The sequence below is a fragment of the Rhagoletis pomonella genome, unplaced genomic scaffold, assembly GCF_013731165.1.
Source record: "Rhagoletis pomonella isolate Grant_MI unplaced genomic scaffold, Rhpom_1.0 Rhpom_scaffold_00005, whole genome shotgun sequence".
Classification (NCBI taxonomy): Eukaryota; Metazoa; Arthropoda; class Insecta; order Diptera; family Tephritidae; genus Rhagoletis; species Rhagoletis pomonella.
The window spans coordinates 37,207,996-37,235,846 of NW_023458559.1; the positions used below are offsets into that span (position 1 = coordinate 37,207,996).

The 27,851-nt window shown below is 36.2% G+C and overlaps 2 protein-coding genes across 2 annotated transcripts in view; one reads left to right on the plus strand and one right to left on the minus strand.

Annotated features, from left to right (window-relative positions):
• Positions 1 to 27,851, plus strand: part of LOC118738883 (kelch-like protein diablo) — a 61,742-nt gene that overhangs the window by 22,678 nt on the left and 11,213 nt on the right. The gene's annotated exons all lie outside the window — the stretch shown is intronic.
• LOC118738886 (transcription factor SPT20 homolog) lies at positions 12,919 to 27,842 on the minus strand. Its single transcript, XM_036469911.1, has 2 exons — positions 27,171 to 27,842; positions 12,919 to 14,356 (listed from the first exon to the last, which is right to left on the minus strand). Exons 1-2 carry the CDS (start codon positions 27,762 to 27,764, stop codon positions 13,286 to 13,288), a joined length of 1,665 nt encoding a protein of 554 aa, XP_036325804.1. The 5' UTR covers positions 27,765 to 27,842; the 3' UTR covers positions 12,919 to 13,285.

Sequence of the window (27,851 nt, forward strand, 5' to 3'; positions counted from 1 at the left end):
TGTAGGCAAAATAACGATAATTAAAATAAGTACATAAAAAGTCTAAGTTAGGGCGGAACATTAAATATAGTTTTTTTTACTTTTTCGAAAACTACCGTTACATGGTACGCAGGGGTGCTTTTAAGATTGAAATAGTAAATACAACTCTGTTCAGATCTTAAGATTAAACACAGGCTTGTAGAATATATTGTAGAATATACATATGTGAAAAGAATGAAAAGAAGAATAAACCGAAAGTCGTGTTTTATTTAGCAAATAACTAAATAGGTAATAATCCCAGAGTAAAGAACAAAATATTCCTTAATTTAAATCTCAGCTTTAAGGTCGATACCAAGCGCAACGGGAAAAATCTAAATTGATTTACTAATAGCAAATCCAAGGCAAGACTTGGTTAATTTACTTACCGACGCAGGTGTGGATTTCCCACCATCTGCCACCACTCAGCAGCAACGTAAGCTGCTACAAAATGTTATAGGAGATGGAGAAAACAACCCTACAAACATTGCCGATACCGCAGAAACCGAAAATGATGCTACTGCCAACTCCGTTGGAAAAGAAAATGCCGCTGCCGAAAATGATCTTGCCGAGAATGATGATGCCGTATATGCTGCCAACACTGCCGCTGCCGTACATTTTCCCAACAATGCCGCTGCCGTACACTTTCTCAACAATGCCGCTACCGCCTGTTCCACCGACTTTGAAGCTGCGACCAATACTGCCGTTTCCATGGATACAGTCGTCCCAACTAATACAACTGATAGAAGGCCGAGGCTTACAGATATAGACGAGGATGTGAATGCACTAAAAAAACGCCTCGAAATATTAACACTGATGAAGCAAATTGAGGAGCTAGAAGGTCGGACCCCAATAATGAGTCAACGTCGTTTAGATTTCGTGGACATCGAACATGCCCTCCCCAAATTTAGTGGCGACGACGTGTCACATTCGGTTCGTCATTTTCTCAACGATTTTGAGGAGATATTGGAGTCGTCGGGGGCGGACGACAAATTTAAATTGCTGGCGCTACGTCGATCGTTGACGGGGACTGCTCGGGTCTTTTGTCGAGTTTGATGTTAAGATCTCTCGGCAGGAAATTTATAAAATGCTATCGCAGCGGCGATGGAAGCGGAAGAACGAGTTATACACCGTTACGTTCTTAGTATGCAGGCGTTGGCAAAGCGTGCTAATATTTCCGAAACGGAAGTTATTGATTTTATCATTTTACGGTATTGGGAATGTACCCAACATGCAAATTCTTTTGACGGCACGTACTCTAGATGAGTTGAAGACCATAATAGGTAGATATCAACACAAATATTTCGCAGTCAATACATTGAACACAAATACGAAGCAATTAATAACAACAAGAAATATGAGGCAACAAACAACAACAAACGTAAAGCAACCAGCTGGAACATTCAAGCCGAGGACAAACACGCAACAAGTAACGCTCTGCTACAATTGCTAGCGTTATGGGCACACCACACCCAGTTGCCCATATCCACTTCGTCCAGATGGTTCTTGTTTCCGTTGCTGGTGAATGGACCACGACCATCGTTATTGACCGAATCCAGCAAAAGTTTTGAAACTACGGGGGGAGGATGTTACGTTTGTAGCAGATGAAGCAGCATATAATGAAGATGTCATCGCCGAGTTTAATTTTGTAAGTATATCATATAGTTACACATTCAACCACCACACTCCCAACGTCATCACCAATATCTCCAATACCAACAACAACAACTACAACAAACTCTATTAGTCCGATATTCAAGTCAATGGACACCGACGATACCAATTATAAACATACTTAATTCGACACCACACAATGCACAGTAGCGGCCAACGTACACACATACATACATACATGCACCGGCTACATAAATTTAATGACTGAATTCAGTAAGCTGTCTCTAGTCACTAATAGAGACTTTTCGTGGTGAAAATCGATTTTGAGACTAATTGGTATTCAGTAAGCTGTCTCACATCTCTAGGCTCAAAAAAAAAGTCACTAATTTGTCAGCTGGTTTTCAAGAGGTCACAAAACGAAAATATACAATCAAACAATCCAAACAAAGAAAATTATGGAGGAAGAGATAATTGCTTTCTATTTTATCCTAAAAAACGCGAAAATGAAGCGAGGTAATATTTGTGTAGCCCCAATTTTGGGTACTGTGTAGTTATTTACCCAACGATATCAGATTATTGTGTCCAAGGTCTAAATTAAAACGAAGCTCTAAAATTTCCGAGCAATTTATTGAAAAATTCGGTTTGAAATATGCACGTTTTGTGAATTGTGCGCAAAATTCTGTGGATCGCGTAGCCGGAGTTGGACTGATGAGGCTTATTTTTTTAGCGCAGCCGAAGGCCACCAGCGCGGAAAGAGGTTCTACACAAAAATACTGTGGACGGCGTAACCCTAGTTAACATTTTCTGTGTCAAACTGCTAATTTTATTCCATTTGCAAATGGATCCCCAGGGGTTAAGAGTTCGATGGGCAGGTATGACTCCGCCCACTTACCCAAAACTCGTGGGCAAATAACAAAACATTACCCACAATTTTTAGTAAATACAATTATATAAATGGAAATTTGCTTATGATCTAGGAATGTCCGCAGGCGAATTCTGGCAACCTTGCGTGATACGGAGGATCCATTTTTGCTGCAGGAGGAGATTTTCAGCAGATTTCTTAGATTTCCGAAGTCGTTGTGCTGGGACCTTATCCAAGAATTAAAACCGCACGACAACTACACTCGGAAATCTAGAATTCCGTTGGAGCTTCGAGTAAGGATACTGGCCATACAAAAAGATATATATGCTTCACTAATTACTGCCTTCAATCTAGTTTATTTCAGTACTATATTTCCTGTCGAATGGCTCCTACCAAAGCTGCATAGGAAATAGCCACTTTGCCGCAATGAGTCAGCCAAGCGTCTCGCGAAACATTAAACAGATATGCAGGATGGTTGTTGAACATAAACATGTCGAAATTAGTTTTCCCAATTCGGCTGAACAGCATTAAGAGGGGGTAAGTTCTGTACACATTTTGAAATATACATTCATTTAACATTTAATTTATACAACATTTTCAGTTTTCACAACAAATTCGCTATTAAAGGTGTAATAGGTGCTATTGACTGCACACATGTCGCCATAATTTCTCCGCCATCTTCAACCGCTGGGGTAGTGCCTCATGAATACATGAACAGGAAGGGATATTGCAGCATTAACGTTGAAGCTGTAAGTATATAAAACGCATGGTTGAGCTAGCAACACATTGCAATATTTAATAAAAATCACCCTATTCGTAGATTTGTGACGAAGAGCTAATTTTTCGGAACGTAAATGCACGATTTCCTGGTTCATGCCACGACGCCGGTATATGGACAACATCGCCTGTACGAATTAAGCTGATCAGAGAGCATGTTTCTGGAGCCTTTAAATGGCTTTTGGGCGACTCGGGCTACCCTTTAGAGCCATGGCTTCTTACGCCAATACCAAGCCCTTCATCTGCTAATGAAGAACTTTTCAATACGGTACATATTAAGGCAAGAAATACGATAGAGCGCGCATTTGGAGTCCTAAAGTCTCGCTTTAGGTGTTTATCCAAAGAGCGTGTGCTCAAATATACCCACACAAATGCCGCATTTATTATTTACACATGCGCAATATTTCACAACATACTGCAAAAACGACGAATTTTTTTATCAGAAGAAACCATGCTGCCAGAAGACTCCCCTCCCGATGGTGTGGGCATGAACACACCGATACAATCAACGGAGCATTACTCTGAAGGCAGAAGGGCACGTCAAAGTTGCCTAAACGCATTAATAACATAAATTTTGAATTTGCATGTGTCTGAAGTTGTACAAATTGTGCTCATTTATGATGTACAGCGTGGCGACGAATAATTGTTACCAAGGTTTTTTTTAGAAATAAAAGGGTCCTTTATAGATTTTGCGAAAAAAGTATCCCGGCAGGTTCTGCAATGCACTTCCGAGTGAATTTTGTCAAGTTCGCTTTGAATTCAAATTGGTAGGGGTTGACATTCACTCGGAAGAGAATTGCAGAACCTGTCTGATTTTATTGTTAATTTTCCACAGATTTTACTTAAGTTGTATTAATTACTTTTTAAATTTTAATCCTTATTTACATTTGCCACCAGTGTAAACTTTGAGCGAAAAGTTCATTTGGCGCGCAGGTCTTCGTCGGTTAGTTAATTCCATATCTTCTGTAACCATAGGCTAATTTTCTCCATTTTGAGTCCCTTGTACTCCCCCTTCTGTCCAACATAAGGCCTCATACCCAAGAATCGAATAGACTCTGAACTGGTGACTCCACTGCAAGTGTTAAGTAGCGTGAAATAGCTAAGAATTATTGTTTGCATTCCAAAAGATGAAATTGGAGTGATCGAATTCTGATTGGCCAAATTCGATCATGCCACTCCTGGAATAAGGTATAAAAGAGGAATTTGCAAACTTTGCAAATGAGTTCTATTTCTAAAGTGAAAGTGACCAGTTCCATTAGTGGTTCCTGTTCCGTATCCAGCTCTAGGATTGCAGTGCTCCCGTTGTTCCTGATAGCAAGTATAATAATAACCAACTCATAATTTAATTCTTCCCTTTGCAGCTCTTATTTATTAGAAAACCAATTTAATAAATAAAAACCACGATTTGTAATATAAAGAAAGAATATCTTTTATTTTAAAATAGGATCACAACGTGATTCTGTTATTGGCGCAGTCTCAACTAACTTAAGCGAAGGAGTTTTCTTAAAAAGTATAAATTTTTTTTTTAAAGAAAAAAGATTTTATTCTTGGGATCAGACCAAAAATCCTGAAAAGAATATTTCAATCTTATAAAAATTTTTTATACAAAAGAAAAAGAATCCGGTAAAACAATTGTAAATCGAATATTACATTTGTGTATATTGAGCATTTTATGAAACCTTATTATATACCAAGGAGAGTATCAGAAGAAGACGAGGACACCATGGCAACTTCAGCACAAGGATCATTAGGACAAGGAACAGTAGGGGAAATTTCGAAATCAATTTCGATCCACTCAATTTCATTAATCGAATGGGTGAGTATAATGGTAGCAGTGCGACAGAACTTGTACAATTCGTGACCAAAGTAGAATTTTTAATAAACAGTATGAGTAGTTATTCGGTACAATCAAAAAAGTTCGTAGTACTACAGATTAGGGATAAAATCGTAGGGAAAGCGAATACCACATTACTAAGATATAGTATAGACAATACTAGCTGGGAGGATATCAAAAGGATATTAGTAGAAAATTTCAGTGAGAGAAATACGTTCTTACAGTTGAGGGAAATTGCAGAAAGTATTCAGCATAAGAATATAACTCAAACGTATAACGAATTATCTAGTATTTTAACGCGAATAAACAATAAGTATCATTTGTCGGAAGAAAAATCGATAGATAGAAAACCCGAATGTAACGAAGAAGCAATTTTAAACTTATTTAAAGAAAAAATCCCAATTAACGCGGCAAGCATTATAATTTCGCGGGATATTAAAACTTTATTCGAAGCGTATAGGATTTTAGAACAAAATAATTGGACGCGGTCGGATAGGAAGTATCAATTTACAAAGTTCAATTCGAGTGATGTGAACAAAAGTGATAAAAATAAATATACAAGTGCACCACGAAATTATCAGAATTATCAACGCTATCAAAATGTGAATCAGAACCAACAAAATCAAGTGAATCAACCAAGTGATTTAAATAGAAATTATAATCAATGGCAAAACAAACAACCCACAGTGAATGCAAGACAGCAGAATGTGAACATGCAACAAAACTATCAACCAACACAGTTTACTCGCGGTAATACGAGGCAAACAAAAAGGCAAGTGGCAGAGCCTATGGAAATCGATAATGTTTTAGTTGAAAACTTGGCAGAAGAAGGTCAAAGAAAAAGGAGAATCCCAATAATCGAAGTGAACATTGGAGGAATACCAGTGAAACTTTTAGTGGACTCAGGCGCAGAGGCATCTATTATAAATAGAGGAGTTTTCCCAAGGGAACTAGAAAGCAAATTAGAAGTTCCGAGAATAATAATAACCGGAAAGAAGAAGGAAATCGCGGATACATATATCTTGACGTGGTTACCAAGAGAATTTAAGGATAAATGTAAAACAATCGTAACTTTCTTAGTTATGGACGCGTTTGAGGATAGACCTTATAATGGAATATTGGGAAACGATGTTCTAATTCCATTACAAATAGAATTATCCTACAAAACGAACATAATGAAAGTGAACGGACAGGAAATACGTTTTAGAAATTTAGAAAGCCACAAAGAAAATGAACATTTTCCTAAAAGAAAAGAAAACACAGGTTTATATAAAAATAGAGAAGGAAAGGATTTTATAAGCGTGTATGATCTCGATAGTGACAGGGAATATGTCAACGAGGATACCAAAGAAGAAGAGGAGTTTAAACTAAATATGAAAGATTTGTTTAACGAAGACTATATAAAAGATTATTACGTACAGGAATCTAAAGAATATATCAATAATATAATGGAAACGGAGGAAATACAAACAGAAAATGTAAGTAACAATGAAATTTTTAAAAAATTGCAAAACGATGCAATGAATCTTGAAGAAAAACAAGAATTGCAAAAAATTATAAAAAACAATAGAGAATTATTTTTTAAAGAGGGGGATAGTTTAACAAGCGTAAATGAGGTAATGCACACTATTGATACAGTCACTAATAAACCTATTTACACTAAACTTTACAGGTACCCCGAGGTTCACAAGGCAGAAATAAAGAAACAAATCGATGAAATGGAAAACAATGGAATCATAAAGAAGAGCTTTTCACCATATAATGCACCCTTATGGATAGTTCCAAAGAAAATGGACAATTCAGGAGTTCAGAAATGGAGAATAGTCATTGACTATAGGAAATTAAATGAGGTAACTACTGAAGATAAATTTCCTATTCCAAATATACAGTATATTTGACAAACTGGGAAAGGCACAATACTTCTCAATACTAGATTTGGCAAAAGGATTTCATCAAATCTTAGTGGATCCCAAGGACAGGCATAAAACCGCTTTTTCAACTGAGTATGGACATTACGAATACGTAAGAATGCCATTTGGACTAAAGAATGCACCAGCAACATTTCAACGGATGATGAATCATGTTTTACAACCATTCATCAATCAAATTTGTGTTGTATATTTAGACGATATACTTATTTTTAGTACGAGTTTACAGGAACATGTAAATTCAATGAATCTAATTTTCAAAAGATTAAAAGAATTTAATTTCAAAATTCAAATTGACAAATGTTCTTTTTTAAAAAAAGAAACAGATTTCTTAGGACATATTATCACAAACCAAGGATTGAAGCCAAATCCAAAAAAGACTGAGGCAATTCAAAAAATTAAATTACCAACTACAGTGAAGGAAATTAAATCATTTTTAGGCATAACTGGATACTATAGAAAATTTATCAAAGATTACAGTAAAATTGCGTATCCAATAGTGAAATACCTAAAGAAAGACAAGAAAATAGATAGAAATGATATAAAATATATCAATGCATTCGAGAAATTAAAACAACTTCTCATAGATTATCCAATTTTAAAATATCCAGATTTTGAGAAACAGTTTGTCTTAACAACAGACGCAAGTATATTCGCAATTGGTGCTGTACTTTCTCAAAACGGACATCCTATTTGTTATGCAAGCAGAACGCTTTGCGACAGTGAAAAGAACTATTCAACAATAGAAAAGGAATTATTAGCCATAGTTTGGGCATGCAAATATTTTAGACCATATTTGTATGGAAAACGTTTTAAATTACAAACTGATCATAAACCTTTAATTTGGTTAAATAATTTAAAAGAAGAAAACAGTAAATTTACAAGATGGAAATTGGCACTTAACGAGTATTCATTTAATATCGAATATATTAAAGGAAAAGAAAATAATGTAGCGGACTTTTTGAGTAGATTACAAGTAAACGCATTGGAAGATATGGACATAGACGAAACGCAAGACGATGTACAGTCTACATGTGCAACTATACATAGTGCAATAGAGGATACAAATGATCACATTTGGATCACAGAGAAACCAATTAATTTGTTTAAAAATCAAATTATTATCACTGAAGATAAAGTGAATGGTGAGGATATTCACGAAACAACCATTTTTAAAAACAAACGAATTTTCATTTATGAAAATGTGATAAATGAAAATTTCGGGGAAATTTTAAAGAATTTAAACTTTTACGGTATATTGTCCGAATGAAAGCAAATACATACAATTTCAAAGGTATTTTATTAAAACCCTTGGAAATTCAAGTATCAAGGCATTAAAAAGCAATATCTTTTTGGATGATATCGAAGACGAAGAAAAAGCCTTCGAAATCATAGAAAAAGACCATGTAAGGCTTAATCATCGCGGAATCGATGAAAATTTCAAAGAATTAAAAGATAAAATTTATATTCCAAAATTGAAACAATTAGTAACAAGGTATATAAACAATTGTGAAATTTGTCAACAAGCCAAACACGATAGACATGAAAATAAAATCAAGTATGAAAAAACAGAAATTCCGAAATCAACAAATGAAACTATACATGGAGATTTGTATATTGCGGAAAGGCAAATATTTTTTACGTTTATTGACAAATTCAGCAAACATTTGCTTATAGCACCTATAACTGATAGAAACAGTCAAACATTTATTGAAACCTTAAATTATAGGCATTCAATATTTGGAAAACCAAGTAAATACGTTTTTGATAACGAATTTAATAACTCATACAAGAGAGAATATTTTAATACTGAAGAAATCGATGTACATTTCACATCACCACTAGTCAAAACGGGTAATGGTGATATTGAAAGAGTACACGGTACAATTAATGAACACCTTCGTCTTTTAAAATCACAAAATAATAAAGAAACAATTTTAAAAAGAGTAATAAAATCGGTACATTTTTATAATAGTAGCATTCATTCTACTATAAATAAGAGACCAGTTGATTTTGTGACAAACAAAATTACAAATGAAGAATTCTCAAAAATAAGAGAACAAATAATAAAAAAAGCAAAACATGTCTATTAATAATAAAAACATAACAAGATCTGACAAAGTTTTAATCGATAAAGATGATATTTTTGTAAAAGTAGATAGGATAAGAAAAAGTGACCCGAAATATAAAAAAATAAAAGTAAAATTGAATAATGGAAAAGTGTTAGATAATAGAAATAGACACATACATCCACAGAGAATTAAGAGGAAACACAAATTTGCAAAATAATTACTTAATTAATTATACTGGTATTTTTCTTTCCATTTTCAGTCTTACTTATGTTTTTATCAACTATAATTTTGGTTGACGCACAAGATATAAGGATAACACCACTAAATTATGAAACGGGTTATACTATTCTAAAGAAAGAAAAACTGGATGTTATACAGAATTTTAGTAAGATATATCACATAATTGATTTGGAAAACTATGAAGATATAATAGCAAAATTAAATGAAGCAATTATAAACTTTAATGCTACATTTCAAAATAATAAGTCTACACGAAACTTATTATTTGCATTAAATACAGTAGAAACAAAACTAACTTCAATAAAACCATTAAGAATTAGACACAAAACAAAAGAGCCTTAATGAATATTGTAGGAAAAGGAATGAATTTTTTATTTGGCACAATGGATGATGAAGATAGACAAGAACTAAACGATCATTTAAAACTGATTGATGAAAACAATCATAATCTAATAAATGCACATAATAAACAAATTAATATTAATTTAGAATTGCAACAAAATGTTGATTTGTTAGCAAATAAAATTGAGGAAAATTTAAAAAACTCTAATTCCGTTTTAAGAAATTTGACATCATTGCAAAAGAAAGATGTAGAAGCAATAGAATTAATACAATTACAATTTGATATTAATTATTTATTAAATGAAGTAGAAAAAATTCAAGATTTAATAGCATTTTCAAGGATGGGAATACTAGGAAGAAATGTATTAACTAACAAGGAAATTACTAAATTTAATGTAAATAATAAAAAATTAAGATATATAAAGAGTAATGTTATTGAAATTAAAAAGAATTTAATCGTTGTTATAATGATACCACAATTTTGCAAAGAAGATTATTTTAAAATCGAAATCTTATCAATACCAAATAAAGCTCAAAAAGAGGTAAATATAGATAAACAAAACTATATAACAGATACAGAAAATGTTTTTGATTTTAATGATGAAATTCTTTTTAAAGGAAGACTAAAATTAAGTAATAAATGTATTCAAAATTTGTTTAAAAGCAAATTCAATTTTTGTACTAGTAGAACAAATAAGGAAACAGAAATCAGAGAAATAGAAAAAGGAACTTTGTTTACAAAAAATTTACAGAAAATTAAATTGAAACATGATTGTAACAAAATGAATTATGAAATTCAAGGAAATAACATTATAGAATTTAAAAATTGTACACTTAGTATAGAAGATAATATTTACGAAAATGTAGATAACATATTTTATAACTTAGTAATATTACCATTTTATGATGAAATGAATATAAGCATAAATATAAATAATTTGGAAGAAATACATTTAAAAAATATAGAGAACACAGAAGAAATCAAAGAATTAAGGTACAATCACAAAAATAATGTTAATTTTTCAAATCTCACTAACAGTAGTTTTTGTACTCTTATTAGTAATCTTACTAACGAAATATTGTATAGAAAGTAAGAATTATTGTAAAAGAGTGCAGAGGGAAGATTCGACGCACCAAGTGATTGAACTTCAGGAGCAGTTCAAATCTAAGGGGGGAGTAGTTACACATTCAACCACCACACTCCCAACGTCATCACCAATATCTCCAATACCAACAACAACAACTACAACAAACTCTATTAGTCCGATATTCAAGTCAATGGACACCGACGATACCAATTATAAACATACTTAATTCGACACCACACAATGCACAGTAGCGGCCAACGTACACACATACATACATACATGCACCGGCTACATAAATTTGAGACTACACAATGCATAAACGTACATACACATACATACGTACATGTGTACATGTTTATTGCAAGCATAAGTAAGATCAAGTGAAGCAGCGCGCACCTCACGCCTCATCTGCAATTAAAAGTAAATCACCGGAGTAACATAAGTACTCATAAACCTTACTCCACTGCAAGTGTTAAGTAGCGTGAAATAGCTAAGAATTAATGTTTGCATTCCAAAAGATGAAATTGGAGTGATCGAATTCTGATTGGCCAAATTCGATCATGCCACTCCTGGAATAAGGTGATAAAAGAGGAATTTGCAAACTTTGCAAATGAGTTCTATTTCTAAAGTGAAAGTGACCAGTTCCATTAGTGGTTCCTGTTCCGTATCCAGCTCTAGGATTGCAGTGCTCCCGTTGTTCCTGATAGCAAGTATAATAATAACCAACTCATAATTTAATTCTTCCCTCTGCAGCTCTTATTTATTAGAAAACCAATTTAATAGATAAAAACCACGATTTGTAATATAAAGAAAGAATATCTTTTATTTTAAAATAGGATCACAACGTGATTCTATTATTATATGTAGTGGTTAGAGAGTTAATATCTGAAGTGGTATTCTCTCTTTTTGATACCGGTAGTCCGGTTAGTTTTGTAAAGGAGTCGATGGTTCCAAAACAGTTGGTATAGGAGCATGCCGGTGAAGATTTATGCAAGTATAAAGACATCGGAGGAAAAAAATAACTGTACTTTTTAAAATTACATGTATAATTTTCTAATAAAAAGAGTGAAATTGAATTGAATCCCACTTATTCCGCTATTGTGTTGGTAAAAAAGAAAAATGGGAAAATACGAATGTGTGTTGATTATCGGGCACTTAAAAAATTAACAGTTAGTAAGGGGAACTACCCCTTACCATTAATTGAAGACTGCATTGATTGCACAGCTCCACAAAAAAAAATTAAAATTAATTCTTCCTGTTACCAGACCATTATTTTTATGTTTTTTTGATCACTGAATCAAAAACCGACGTCCATTCAACCCCATCACGTCAAGGTTTTTCATAACCTTTTATTGGCTTTTCCGGGAGTGGAGTGAAAAGCAGTTCAAGAGCAGGATAAGGGCATTGAGTCAATACGAAATCGTTTACAGAATCAAGAAGTAAAAGATTACGAACTAGTGGATGGACTTGTTTATAGGAAAAACCCGGCAGGTAAAAGTCTTCTCTATATACCTTACGAAATGGAGGAGAATGTTATACGTTTGATACACGAGAAGATGGCTCACCTGTCAGTTGACAGTTGTTTTTGCATTTGTAAAGCGATGGTCAAAAGAGTTCAAAGATCCTTATGTTACAAAAGCTCTGTTTACCACTTTAGTTAGACCTATACTAGAATACGGATATATTGTTTGGAATCCCCGCTACCAAGTTCATTCAGAGAGGATTGAATCAATTCAAAAACAATTCTTGCTTTTTGCATTGCGTGATTTTAACTGGGATTCAGATTACAATCTCCCCCCTTACACAAGTCGTCTAAAGCTCATAAATTTGCCTACACTCGCAAGTCGCAGAGAAATGCTAGGTATAATATTTATTGTAAAACTAATGACAGGCTTGATTAATAGCCCGGCCCTCCTGGCTGAGGTAAATTTTAATGTTCCCTTTGGAGTGTCAGGACACTTTCGACCTCTGTTTTTGAAGCCATGCTAAACTAATTTTGAACTAAACGAATTATTCCGTTGTTTATGTCAAGATTTTAACTTTCATTCCAGCACGTTTGATATATCGGACTCGATTTTTACTATAAAGAAAACTATCATTTCCACTCTCAATAATTTAGATACTAGCTTTAGCATATCCAATCAGCTGATGAATTTGATTCTATAGCTGCATACTATGCACATATGTAGTATGTTAAAAGTGTAGTAGAATGAAAATGCACGTCGAAGTTATTGAATCACCCTATTGTAACGATTTTGACATAATACAAATGTAAAATAGCTATCCAAGAACATAGTCAGTTATACATACAATTCCAAAAATTCTATTCAATATTTAAAAGTGTACACCTAAAATTATGCAACATTAGAAGCAAAGTGTAATCCAATAATTCAATTAAAAGGCTGGATTTTATTGCCCTAATTCTCAACATCTTACTAGTTTATAAGCAGAGTATTCATTCAGTGCATCCTATACTCGTATATTACTCGTAACAATAATAAAACAAAAAACTTTCATAAACTCTGCTTGAGTTCGGCCATCATCTCCAGTATTTGCGGATCAATGGCCAAGCTCAAATCATCAAAATTGTCATCCGGCCGCACAGTTGACACGCTTGGCGCAGCACGAACCGCGGCACTTAGAAAATTTCGCTTTTCAATATAACATAAATTATCTTCGAAGCTCAAACATTTACATTGAAATGGTGTTGAGAATTCGAAAAATAATAGTAAAGCTTGTGCGCACAAGGTGTGAAGTGTGCGATATGAGCTTTTCGAAATTAATGCACGTTGTTTGCGCTGTTCCCAGGTGTTGTAGTGAAATTCACCCAGATATTGCAACACAAGCAACAACTCTTTAAACAGCGAAGGAGAGAGACGCGGTAGAAGCGCCGAGAAAATATCGCCACTCACAACAGTTCTCTGATGCAGCGTGCGAATTTTCGCTTGCAAATATGGCTGACCAATGCTGGTGCATTGCAACTCATAGTGGGCAATATTCTCTGCTGACACTTGACTAAAATAGTCAAATTTTTCTAATCTACGAAAGAGAAATGGCTTTAGACGCTGCGAGGGTCTCATGCGACAATTGCCTTTTGGTGAGGATAGTGGTGTTAATACTTTGGGTGACGGTGACGGTGACGATGGTGCCACCATAGAGTAATTGTGCTCTTCTCTAACATTTACCTGCAACATTGCGATTGTGTGAAGTGCGTCGTACACTTTTGGTGCCAGTGCGGGATTGTGCTCTGCTTTATCATTTACCTGGTATATATCGTTTGTGTAATGAGGTTTCACAGTGGATTTTACTGAGGATGATGATGTTGATGATGAGGATAGTGGCGGTATTGCTATGGAAAAGGTTTGCTCTTCAATGGGATTATCGCGCAGCACTTCGGTTATACTTATACAATGTGGTTGTAAATAAAATGTGTGCTCCGGTGTGACTGAGTATTGTGTTTGATTTGTTGCATGCTCTTCCGCTCGCTCACCCACCTGTGTAACCAGCAGATTAGGAGATTGCTTTTCCAGCAGCTGTGTAATCTGCTGTTGCTGTTGTTGTCGTTGGTCACAATCGCGCGGCGCCTATATAAGAAGGAGAGTAGTGTAAGCACAACAGCATTGTTACGAGTTATATTTGATTGATTTTTTATTTATTGGACAATCGTTTCGTGCGCAAGATCGGGAGAGTGAGAATGGTGTTTTTTTTTCTTTACTGCCTGTTAGTGATAAGAAATAATTATGTCTCATAGGACATGACAGTTGATAAACCAACTAGGATTAGCGGGTTGACACTTGATTTTAAAATATGCCACTGAAATGGCCAACAGCAGCCGAGAAATTCGTTGGAAGAAGCATTTAGTAAGAGACTTCGACTTCCAAACTTCTCTCTAGCCCTTTAGGTTATCCAAAAATGTTTTTCATTTGCGATCACATTGAAAATCTGCAAAGTGTTTTACAAGGCGGCATATTATGCCGATTGAGAGTAATCTCGGAATACTCTCTTTAGAGATTAGTCGCACAATTTTTTGCAGGGAATGCTCCACATAATAAACACACCGACAAACATACGGCTGAACTACAAAACGGACACTGATAATTGCGCTCACCTATATAGACACTTACAGGTCTATTCTGCACGTTACCAAAGATTTTATAAACGGACAATTTTATTACCAAAAAATTTTACCAGTTCTTGTCACCGCGATTCTAGTTACGTTGGTAATGCAGTTAAAATATTCAGCAATTCAGCTATGAAGAATTGTGGAAATTCTGGCATTGCATATTTCACGGGGCTTATGAGATGGCAACACAACTTACCGGTTACAAGAGTACACAGAATTCGAAAAGGGCTTAAAATTTGACAGGAACTTAATTTTTTTAATATTAAACAAAACAAATGGAGAAGAGATGTGTGTTGAGTGCAAAATAACAGAGGTGAATTTCAGAGCAGAGGCAACATCAGCAGTACCGCCTGAGCGCGGTATCCACTTGCCGCCAGACCAGCGGAAACAAAGCAGTACCGCCATAGCGCGGTCTTAACCGCCATATGAGTTACGTTAACTCCAATGTCAACAGTTGCCAAAAGCCTACAAAGCGCTGTCAAATAGAGATTTCGGCTATTCGAGCAAGGAAAGTAAAGCTGCCACTAGGCCAACTTTCATAAATTTTAGTAGATTTTTTAGTAGCAAGCAAAGCAAGCGTGCATTGGGTCAATCCCTTAAGATTTTAGTGACAAACCTACCCGTCTGAAAGAAAGAACCCTTCTACATGAATCCTTGAGTTAACAATACAAATTTTGAACCAATAAAAGAAAGAACTCTTCCAAAAGGAAAAAATAAACTTATCTATATTGCAAGATACGTGAATATTCCAGGCATTGACCACGATGAATAGTGTAGTTTCAAAAAATGGAATCCAGAATGAACGAAATTATTTTTGAAGAAATCTGACAATCAAATTGACGATATTCCAATCGAGCTGTTCGGTCTCAGTCCTAGACACACAGTCCTTATGTCTGGATGTACATTTAACCCAACAGTAAAGCATGTAGCAATCACTATGACCCATGACTGTTGCAATAAACTTGGCAATGCAAGGAATAATGAAGTATCAGAGCCCATGGAAGCAGACCTTTCAACAATATATTTAAGCTAGTGCCAGGGTATTCCGAAATAGCGGTGCTGATAGCCGGATCGAAAAAGCCAAACGATGCTGAAATGCAACAAAGAGGCAGAAACTGGAGCAGCAGTCGTTCCAGAATGAAAATAAAGATACCTAGGACAGATTACATCGAAACTGGCGACAGTGCAACGAGTACCACAGAGGATGGATACAAGTAAGTCAGGCGTAATTTACAATACTATCCATTAGTGACCCTATATTGTATATTTAAACAAACACTCCAATAAGCGCATCAAAGATTATGACCGCCTTAAAAATCAAGGATTTGAAATATGTAGGTTAGGACAGGTGCAAACTAACGTTCACAAATGCAGCAGCAGCTAACACTTTTCGCAGAAACCTAAAATTGTTGCTCACTGCGTGACAAAAATTTGAATAATTTTTGGCATACCAATTGTCATATCTGAAACCGAATTAACATGCGGAATTAAGTCACTTATTCCGGTGGTGAAAGTCATCAAGGTTATACTTCGAATACATTAAGATTCAAGTAAAACACTTCGTCTCATTCGCTCAATGCTATAGGAGCTACAAATTCAACCACTTCGCACAGTATTGCAAAAGAAGCCAAAAAGGATATCAACAATCAAAACTGCACTGAGCTGCCATTGCTTTCTGGCACTAGTCCATTTTCAAACCACTTCTTGAAAAACATGCGCAAGTACAACTCTTGGTTTCAAATGACTTCATTTGGGGCAACGAATGACGGTTACATGCCAACATTCAAAGTTCAAGGCCAGATATACCACAAAATCGATTCTTTGCTCCCTGTGACACAACAAGATGCAAAATTTCTGTAAATTTATTGCACTGCAAATGATGAACTAGAACTTGAACACCGTTGCAGGCAATGTTCCATGAACGGAACAGTTCCATTCATCTCGCACTCTACGGTGAAAGTTTCGAGCGGGCCGTTGATGAAACGCTTCAAAATGTTTTTGAATTGGATGCCTGCAGTGAAGCCATAGCTGCGACAAAAGTGTTTCCGTCTTATAAAATGGGATTTGTAAAGCACTTGTCCATATCCCAACAACGAAATTCGAAATCAAAAGCTAACAAATGGAGCAAACAAATTTTACTTGGATGAGACGAATAAGCTCAAGCTGGCTTCTTATAAAGGTATTTCCCAGTAGATCAGAGGTGTTAAGTATTTCAAATACAATCACAAAATAAAAAAGAAATCAGAGATAAGTTATGCAAAAGAAATCTGAGATATATTATGTGCGGTAAGTAAATCTCAATGAAAAGATTTCTCATGTAATGCGAATGTTGAAGAAGAAGAAATACCAAAGAGGACTCGTATCTCAATTTGAGCGTCTCATAACTGAATTGATCAAGATTACCCAAAAAAATTTCATTGAAAACAATAACACCAAAATTTTTTACGTCATACAGTGTTTGAAAAGTCAGCCAGTCGAAACAATAACAGCCAACAGAGATGAGACTGAGATTAGTGTTTCACTCGACCCATCTGTACAAAATAAAGCTACTCGCACATCACTACATGTCTATTTGAACTTTTTAGAACATTACGAAATAGCTAGAGCATAACAAATGTTAGAAGCTTTTAGTATCTATTATCCCTTTGATGGATGCCTTCTACGCCAGAGCCGTCACCTGGGTTGAGAGCGTAACCTGCAATCGTGGTAAGCACTTAACCAAAATCATTCAACCTTGTTTTTTCCATATCCTTTACTTATGATGGCTGTTATACGAACAATAGGGACATCAGGGCCCGAATCAAGGCTCTCGTGAACAAATGGCCGGTCGAATAGAGGAAAATTTCGATTCATGACACTCGATTCGAAAGGTATCGAAATTTCTTCGATTATTAGTCGGTTAATTAGTCTTCACCAAATTTTCAAACGTAAACAAAAATTTCATAATCACTTGGTAATCAGTAAAAGAATGAGTCCATCAGTATTTTTTATTGGAGCTCTTCTGATACTGGGGATGAGGTCAATCAAATGCAAATACGAACATGAACCAATTAGAACAGATCTGACCGGTTGAGAAGCAGCCATTTGTAATAGCAATTGAGAAAAAAGCGTGTGGCGTTCGTAATGTTGAAGCTTGCTATTTCTGTTGTGCTTCTTTCTTTATGTGTATTTTGTCGGTGGTTTATTTCAGTGATTTTTAAGCGATTTTCAATAAATTTTTTGTGCAAAGGTATTTAAAATGAAGTGCGCGGTGAGTGGTGGCAAAAACACGCACAAAATAATAATTTGGTTAGCACAAACATATGCTGCAAAATTGCTTGCATTTTTTTCTTTATGCTTCGTCTTCATATGCTTTGTTTACTTTTCATAGAAAATAACATGGCGCCGAAATTACAAATGTCAGCCAGAAAATTACGTATTTTTTTGCTTCATCTTGTCAGATCTCGTGTAGTTGGATCATGAAATACGAAGAATTACGTGAAAAAAGTAATCCTTTATGTTAACCAGCGGCAGCGTAAGTTTTAACGATTTAAAATATTTTAGTACATTTTAGTTTAAATATACGAAAAAAAATTACATAAATAAGGCTAAATAGAGTTATAAATAAAAATTACAAGGATAAAGCTGGAGGTGTTGAGTAATCTTATCTAGCGAATTATTTAATCAAGGGCTAATTGTAGGGAAAGCCATTGGAGGATCGTACTAACTACCGAATGTCAAATCTCCGTGTACTAATCTGCCTCTGTGCAACTGCACAAGCATATGTCGCATTCAGCCTAGATTCTCCTGTTCTAACTGTACCAGATGGGTACGGTTAGATAGTGAACGGACACTGGTAAACATGATCGACTTGACGCGCTATGAGAAAATCTTAAATCGTCTGAGCTACGAAACCTCTAGGATGAACGAGACCAACGCTATCACTGACGTCATCAACTATCAGTTGGAGAAAACTCAAACTCAACTCGACGAGCTGAAGGGCCTTAAGCCTAAAAGACCCACGTGTTCAATCAATTGGATTGCGTCAGCCTGGAAGTGGATTCACCTGACGCCTTAGACTGGGTTGAAGTCCTGCGGAGCCAAGACGCATTAGTAATCAATAACAACCTTCAATATAAGGTAAACTCTGAAATATTCAAGAACACTCAAGAACTATTACGGGTTCTCAACGGAATTGCAACGGCCACAAATGAGATTCTGGGACGCAACAACCTGCCAAAATTTTCACAGGAGATAGAGAGCAAAGTAGCGATCCTTAAGGAAGACATTAATGAGTTGATTCGAGCATGCCAAATGGCTAAAGCAGGAAATACATCAACTAATAAGCGAAATCGAAGTCCTTCCGTGCAGCAACGTCAACGAAGCCATTGAATATAGTGATACATCAATCTACACCAACGGCACTCTTCTACTATACATTTTATTGTAGGGTAATTAAACTGTACTTAAAAATTAAAACTAAATCAATATTTAAAATATCAGCTTATGATATATTGGCGATCCTGGCGTATCCTGTGCAAACAAAATCAACAAATTTGCAACGGCGAAGAGATTAGAGCAATTATTTTCAAAAACCGAACTGGGTGATCGTTAACCATCAGAACTTTATAGACATATGAAATCTTTAGCAGGTTCCAAATCAATTGTCAGTAAAAAACTTTTATTTAAATTATGGAGTAGGAAGTTACCGCAACAAATACAAATTCATTTGACTTCTTGCAGTAATCAAAATACTGAAGAAATTATTTTACTTGCAGATAAATTATTTGATTTTTCTAGATGCAAATCCTGTGCGTAGCCGTGGTTCGAATCCACTCGACAATTGCGGGAAAGTTAACCACTATATAAGCAGTGAGCCGCGAACAATTTATTACGCAACAAAACATTTCATTTACAAACACCGTGAACATTTATGAAGTTTTTTAACAATTTAAAAAGATAAAGTTTAAAAATTAAAACACTGCATAACTAGTGGGAAAAAGTGTAGAGCCAATGCTCTAAAAAATAAAGCATCCTAATCATCGTAATCCTATCTTCCTGCTGCTGCAACACCACCTGAGGAATCATCGTGCTGCTGCCTTATCATACCTTATTTAGTGACATAGCTTATCGGAAATTTTCATGATCATTTTGCTCTCGTTAAGCTTTTCGAGCCAACGCAGGAATACTCGATTATACCAACTCTTACTACATCCCAATTACATCCGGAGCTGTAGCTGTTTATGAGCAGCATGGCTTTTTACTTCACCAAACTAATTTGTCAGCATTCGAAGCAATAGCTGAGGAGACAGACAAACTACTGATCCAATTCCCACAATCACATATTAAACGACTACTGGAGAATGACGCTAATGAAATATTACAACTATTGGACGCGATAAAAATACACCATCTGTACGCTAGAAGTATTACCATTCTGGGGACTGCCTTGAAATACATAACAGGGACTCCAGACTCTGACGACTTTCAAATGCTCGAGACCAGAACCAATGCCCTATTAGACCCAAACGAACAACAAATAGCGGTAAATTCAGCTACACAAAAGAAAATCGACGAATTGACCTGCTAAATGGTATCCTACTAAATGGTATGGAGATCAATGGTTTGTTAGCTGCTGAACACTCTGCAAATATTAGCATAAGTGATTTATTGTCCATTTCTAAAATTAAGATATTTCAAGATACGAATTTAATTTACTTTGCTATTAAATTTCCAAAAATAGACAGATTTTGTAATAATGTAAAGTTGCTGCCAGTGATCCATGACGGAAAAATTATCGCTCTAGAAACAGACATTATTGCTGAATGTAATGGTAAATACATTCCACTCTAGAACTGCAAGGAGGCTGTAGCGGCAAACTTTTGTCAGCCTCTGAAGGAAAGCCCCTGTACGCTACAACTACTTAACCAACACTCTGCAAAATGTATGTAAGTCAAAATCCGCCGATAATGTTCCCGCTATTGAGGAAGTTGATAATGGCATACTGGTAATCAGCGATCAACCAGCATCTATACAAACCCAGAACTTGACGAAACTAACGAAGGGAACTTTCCTTTCAACATTTGATGGAGAGATTACGGTAAACACTATGACTTACGTCAACTGGGCTAAAATTATTCGATCGCATCCCGAAGCAGCACGTGCGCAATATGTAAATTTCACCGAACACATTGATTTACTATCGCTACCATGCTTACAGAAAGTAAATATGAGGAACCTTAAGCACATAGCGAGGCTGCATGATCTCGTTAACGCCCGTTCATTACAATCAGGGGGCGCACTTCTCTTACTCCTATTTGTCATCTCTGTAATTGGAGCAATCTTAGTAGTTAACACCGGTAAACACGTATCCGGTCAACATTCCACTTCCACCGATATTGCTGACGTCGCGTCGGCAGGTTTGAGTGTGGAAATAGCGTAGCAACAACTCTCCCACCGATATTGATGACGATGCGTCGACCAGGTAGCGCGTGACAACAACAACATCGCTGCAGCGGAAAAGCCAACAGCAAGAGGTAAAATTGCCGAATTGCATTTTGCAAGTCACACGGCAAAACATGTGCAGCATCTGGTAGGTGGTAAGAAAGCGTCAGGTATTTAGGCGTAGTCGCCGCAATATTTTAGTTAGCAAATTCAGTTGTAATTACTCGACCGATACAAACGGCTGCTCTTGTGCAAGCAAGAGAAATGAAATAACATTAAATCCCAACCAAGTGTTTTAATAAGTTGTACGTTCATCCAAATAATGAGATAAGAAAAGGTTGTCACTAAAAACATGCATGTGCATCAACGTGCACCCACACACACATCCATTGTAAATACACTTGTATACACAAACATGTAAATATATGGCTTACCGACAGGCCCTGAACGGCATTCACAGGGACTCAGTCTCGAGTTATGTAGGCTCTAGACCTGTGAATGCCGTTCTAGGCATACCACCCCCGGACATAGACGAGACGGAGCTTCATCTGCCTCGGGAGACACGCACAACACTTGCACAACTTCGCTCCGGCTACTGCAGCAGGTTGAACTCCTACCTGAGAAGGTTGAATGAGGATATGCCGAATGAGTGTCCGGCATGCGGAGAGACCCCACATGACTCGAAACATCTCTTCGCATGCCCGGAAAACCCGACAACCCTAACGGCCTTGTCCCTGTGGACAAACCCCACAGAAGCTGCACGCTTCCTAGGGTTGCCGTTAGTGGAACTTGACGACAACGACTGAGATACCGACCGTCCTGGGCGGGGTTGTTGTAGCCGCTACAACAACAACAACAAGGAACTAAACGCAGGTATAGGAAAAAAGGGCTGGTGCTTTATCAAAGCGCTGAGAGGCGACTATACCCAGGATCATGTAGGAATGTGGAACAGCGACAATAATCAACTTTTCTTGAACTCCTTGAAAGATCAGGTCCCAACACAGAGCACACAGCTAACGTTAAACAACCCTACAGAACCTTGCCCCAACTTGGCATTAACTTTCGAAGAAATCAAAGACACAATTCTTACGAAAAAAAAGGACTCAGCGGCAGGAGTAGACCGAATATCATACAATATGCTCAGGCGTTTGCCTGATCTTACTTTAAATAACCTTAAGACTTTTTTAAATGACTTTTTCATTACCAACAAAATTCCCGATCAATGGAGAATAATTAAGGTGGTTCCTATCCCAAAGAGAGACAAAAAGTTAAGTGATTTCCAAAATTTCAGACCCATAGCCCTAATTCCAGTACTCCTAAAAGTAATTATCTCTTGTGTAAAAGAGAGAATATGCCAATTTCTAGAAAATAACAGCCAACTTCCAACCACAACATATGCCTATAGGAACAATAAATCAGCCGCAATGTGTCTAAACCAGATGCTTCACCAACTAGCCGCACTCAAAAAAGATAAAAAAAACACATAATTGTATGCACCACAGATATTTCAAACGCTTACAACTGTGTAGACATTAATATTTTAAAAACGCAACTCCTAAATCTCAATATTGAACAACTGTATGTCGATTGGATAACTAATTTCCTTGCCTTTAGAATTCTCAAACTTGGAAGCAACACCATTGAAATTCACAACGGCCTACCTCAGGGCAGCTGTCTCTCCCCCACCTTGTTCAACATCTACACTGCAAACCTGCATGACCTAATTGATCAGAATACACACATATACCAATTCGCAGATGACTTCTTCTTTGTCTCGTCAGGCGCCAGCTTTGAAGATGCAAATCGCAACCTTCAGTATAAATTAAATCTCTTCTCCAATAAGTGCAACCATCTAAATCTCAAGTTCAACCCGAGCCAGACAAAAGTTCTATACATTAGTAGAGGCCCAAAAAAAGAAGTTGGTATAAATATAAATAACACAATACTTCCATACTCTGTGAAAGTCTTGGGCAGAATTATTAACAGCTCTCTCACGTCAAAAGACCACTACAACAATGTAATAGAAATGTCCAGCTAAAACTTGAACCTTTTCAAATTCATAACCAATATCAAGTCCGGCCTACATCCACAAAAATCTCTGAACATATATAAGGCAATGGTGCGATCTAAGATCGAGTACTGCAACACTACTCTTGCCAACAGTCCCAAATCTGCCTTCAGTAAAATCCAGATATTGCAGAACAAAATCCTGAGAAGATGCCTGGGTGTTACCCCGTCCACCCCAATCCCAATTATATACGCCTTAGCAAATGAGCTCCCTCCATCTGAAAGAGCAATATGGCTCACAGCCAAAGAAATACTTAAACTGACAGCCTTACAAGACCCAATAGTAACTTCAATCAAATCAAACCTGCTCCTAAATTCTAGCTACTCTATTGTGTACAACAAATTTGCAGAAAATCTTGATGATGTTGATGTAATTCCCTCGCATCAACTAGCCACTAATTTAGAAATTATAGGAAAAAAACTCTCACCCGTAAAACTGACATGGCAGTCGAATGCATAAAAACCCAACATGCCTCAATTGTTGATGACTATTTGAAGAGAAACTATACCATTATGTTCACGGATGCGTCTCTATCTGTGGACAAAACGGGCTGTGGAATCTATATATTAAATACAAACGTTGAACACTCTTTTCATATCCCTTTCAAGTCATCGTCTGCGTTCGGTGAATCACTAGCCATAGAGGAAGCAATAGACATAGCCAATCAAAATGAATACTTCTCCTTGAGGGGTATCGCCGACCACCTGTAGAAGAGACGGAGCTTCAACTGCCACGAGAGACCCGCGTTACCCTGGCTCAATTACGGTCTGGATACTGTAGCCGCCTTAACAGCTACCTGTCCAGACTCGACCCCAATATCCCCAATGAGTGCCCGGCATGTGGAGAGTCCCCCCACGACACCAACTACCTCTTTACATGCCAGCTCAATCCTGACAGCCTAATTTCATGTCAAACTCTCAAAAATATGCATTCAAACAATAGTATAGCGGCAAGAATACATAAAAAAAATAAGCCAAAACCCTTTCCATAGTGTACAAATCAGATGGATTCCCAGCCACAAGAATATACCAGGCAATGAAAAAGCAGATGAGCTCGCTAAAAAGTCGATTGAACTTAACAGCAGTAAAACAGTTAAACTAACAATAGATGAGGCATGTAAGCGGATCAAAAATCGGATATATGATGAATTTTACAACAACTTTTAAGCCTATTCTAACTCTAACAGAAACCTTTTCGCCACTACTTTTCCCACAAGGAGCAGTACTACGTGGCTTAAAAAGCTGAAAGTAGCCCCAAAAGAAATTAAAACGTTGAATAGAGTCCTCACTGGACACACCTACGACAAGCTATACCTTGTCAAAATTAAAGCGCTCAATTCGGCTCTATGTCGCTGTGGAGTCCCGGATGGCTATGAACACCAAACTTTCCACTGTCGTTTTCTGTCTGCACATAGATCCAGCCACAACGTCTTCAAAGAAGCATGCAATTTTGAGGAAATCTTCAGGGAGAATAATGTAGCCAAAATCACTGATTTAGCAAATTTCTTTCAAAAAGCCAATGTTAAATTTTAAATAATTACTTGCAGCAAACACGTTACATATGTCATATGTATCATTTTCCTATTATTTATGTTTTTTGTTTCTCGTATCATTTATTATGTAATGTTTTTTTTTGCAAATACAGAACTAAAGATGATAATGTTCTTTGCAACTGCTATGGTGTGCACATTCAAGGTATCACAACCGCCAACATCACAGCCAACAGCAGAAAATAACAAAATAGTACTCACGATAAAACAGGCAAGTCTGTTAGCATCTACAACAATGGTAGATCTGGTAAACTGTGCTCTTACCGACAGGGCTGCAAACCGGTTTTGAACCGAACCGGTTTTTAAACCGAACCGTCGCTTTTTTCAGGCTTCGAACCGAAACATGAACCGAACCATTTTTATTTTGAAATGCTAAAACCGAACCGAAAACCACATCCAAAAAATGGTTCGCTTCGGTTCAAAATCCATTAAAGCATTTTTCACGTTTTGTTGTACAGAACTTTGTCTAAAAATGCAACCTTATGGTAAAACTGCAAACATTTTTGAGTTTAATGGCATCTGTGTTAGTTATAATTTCGCTTATATAAAAAATGCTTGAAATGTTTTTATATGGAAGAAAATGCACCACCGCCAGCAAAAAAATATCAAAAATCGGTGCGGATTTTACGATATGTAATTCAAACTTGCACTTATTATATTAAATTTGAATGAGCCATCTGATTAAAAAGTTTAAACCACAATGAAATTTTGTTGAAGTTTGTAGATTTTTTCTAATTTTCGTACAAAGCTTCATTAAAGAAACGAAAGAAAAATAGTCAAATATCGCAATCATATTATTTTGACCAGAGGTATCCATGTAAATATGAGGTTAAGGCCTAGTGTAAGCTCCACCTACCGAAAATGAGGGTTTCAACATTAAGCCAAGATTTTGAGTGTCAATTCTGAGTGTATTGTTTTTGTCTACTCGACTAGACACACGACTTGTCCAAACCTTAAATAAGTTTATTAAAATTTTTCCAATTTCGCATTGATCGCGTTGATTTTAAATACTTTTTTTGTGGAGTGTATTACTATTTTTTTATACAAAAAATGTGTCGAACATACATACATGTATGGTTAAAAATTTGTGAAAAAATTGCCAAAAGTGAACTTTAAACTTAAAAATTCTAGAAATTCTTATTAAAAAGTTTGCATGTTAGATGAAACTTTGAAGAATTTTCATAATCTTTGCACACATTTTCAAACTTGGATAAATTCGGTTATTATTAGAATATGCACTATACTCCAAACAAGAAACATTGAATCAAAAAAATTGCCACAATTTTAAAAATGTCGCGTCCCTATTTATTTTTCCACCACTATACTTGTGGATATATTTGTTTTTTTTTTTCATACAAAAAATTTGTCGAACATACATGTATGGAAGAAAATCCGTGAAAAAATAACCAAAAATCAAATTAAAACTTAAAAATTTTTTTCTAGAAATTCTTATTAAAAAGTTTTGCAAGTTAGATGACACTTTGAAGAATTTTCATAATTTTTGCACAAATTATACTTAAAACAATAAACATAAAATTTACACCACTATACATGTGGATATTTGAATTTGATCTCAATAAAAGGCTTTTATATTTATATATGTATATACGTAGATTTATGACATTTTTGTAGTATTTGCATCCTTTGACATTCAAAAAATTGAACCATTTGAACCGAACCAAACCGCGGTTCAGAAATACTCATGAACCGGTTCTTGAACCAGTACAAGCTTTTCTAATTGGTTCGAACCATTGAACCAAACCGCCCCGTTTTTTAGAGTGGTTTGTAGCCCTGATTACCAAGGACTTCATCGTGCTCACACCATTAGCTGGTGCAATTTTTTCTAAAGATGATGTAGATGACATACTCACAGAAATGAAATTTGAGGTAAATGATAATAACAAAATATCTCTAATTGCATCCATTAACCAAAGTTGTCAAAGTGGTTACAGCAAGTGCCACATTTATAAAATCCAAATACTACAACATTCATGGAGATTCAACGTGGCATTGTGTGGATTTCAATATCCCGGCCATTAAACCCAAACCTCACAAAAAAAAGGAATTTCATGTGAATGTGCAGTTCTACTGATCTCAACTAAGACGGCTACTGTTTGCAACCAGAGATTTTAATAACTATAGCAGCATCGCTTTTTATATGGAATCTGGGTTAATTTGATATTCTGCCGTAAGGGCATTACAATCCTCTAGCTGTGTGGTAGTAGAAGTGTTTACCTGTGTCACATCTAATAATTGATATATAACCGGCTGAGGCGTGGGCACCACTTGAAACTGCTGTTGCTGATGTTGCTGCTGCTGTTGTTGTGGGCTGCATTCGATCGCCAATGGATGTGAAATCTGCAGATGCTGTTGTAGTTGTTGTTGGTTTTGCTGTGGCTGTTGCGAACTGTGCTCTGTCATTAAAGATTGTGATATATGAATATGTTGCTGTTGCTTTTGATCCATATGCTGATGGAGAAACACTTCCATTTGTTGCTGTTGTGGATGCGGCACCTGCAGCTGTTCAATATGTGGATGTGGCAGTTGAACCATTTGTGACTGCCCAAAAACTAATTGTGAATGTTGTGGCTGTTGTAGATGTAGATGTTGCTGTTGCTGTTGCTGTTGCTGTTGCTGTTGCTGCTGCTGTAAGTGTATTTGCTGCTGTTGTTGCTGGCTACGCTGCAGCTGATAATGCTCAATCGCCCTCAACAACTCAGAGCTATTAAAAAATGTACTATCACCACTTAGCGTGTAGATAAATGATGAATTTGAACTACTGTTGGAACTTGAGGAAGGCATAGATGCTGGTAGCGATAACACCAACATATTGGAATTCGGTGCAGAGAGAGCGACAGTATTAGTGTTGCCAGCAATAACTTGTTCGCCCGGAACTGGCGTTGATATATTTGTTGG

Coding starts and splice junctions, on each gene's coding strand:
- LOC118738886 (XM_036469911.1), bottom strand. CDS start 27,764: ATGTTGGTGTTATCGCTACCAGCATCTATGCCTTCCTCAAGTTCCAAC. Junction 14,357..27,170: donor AATTATTAGATGTGACACAG/GTAAACACTTCT, acceptor CTTCTTATATAG/GCGCCGCGCGATTGTGACCA.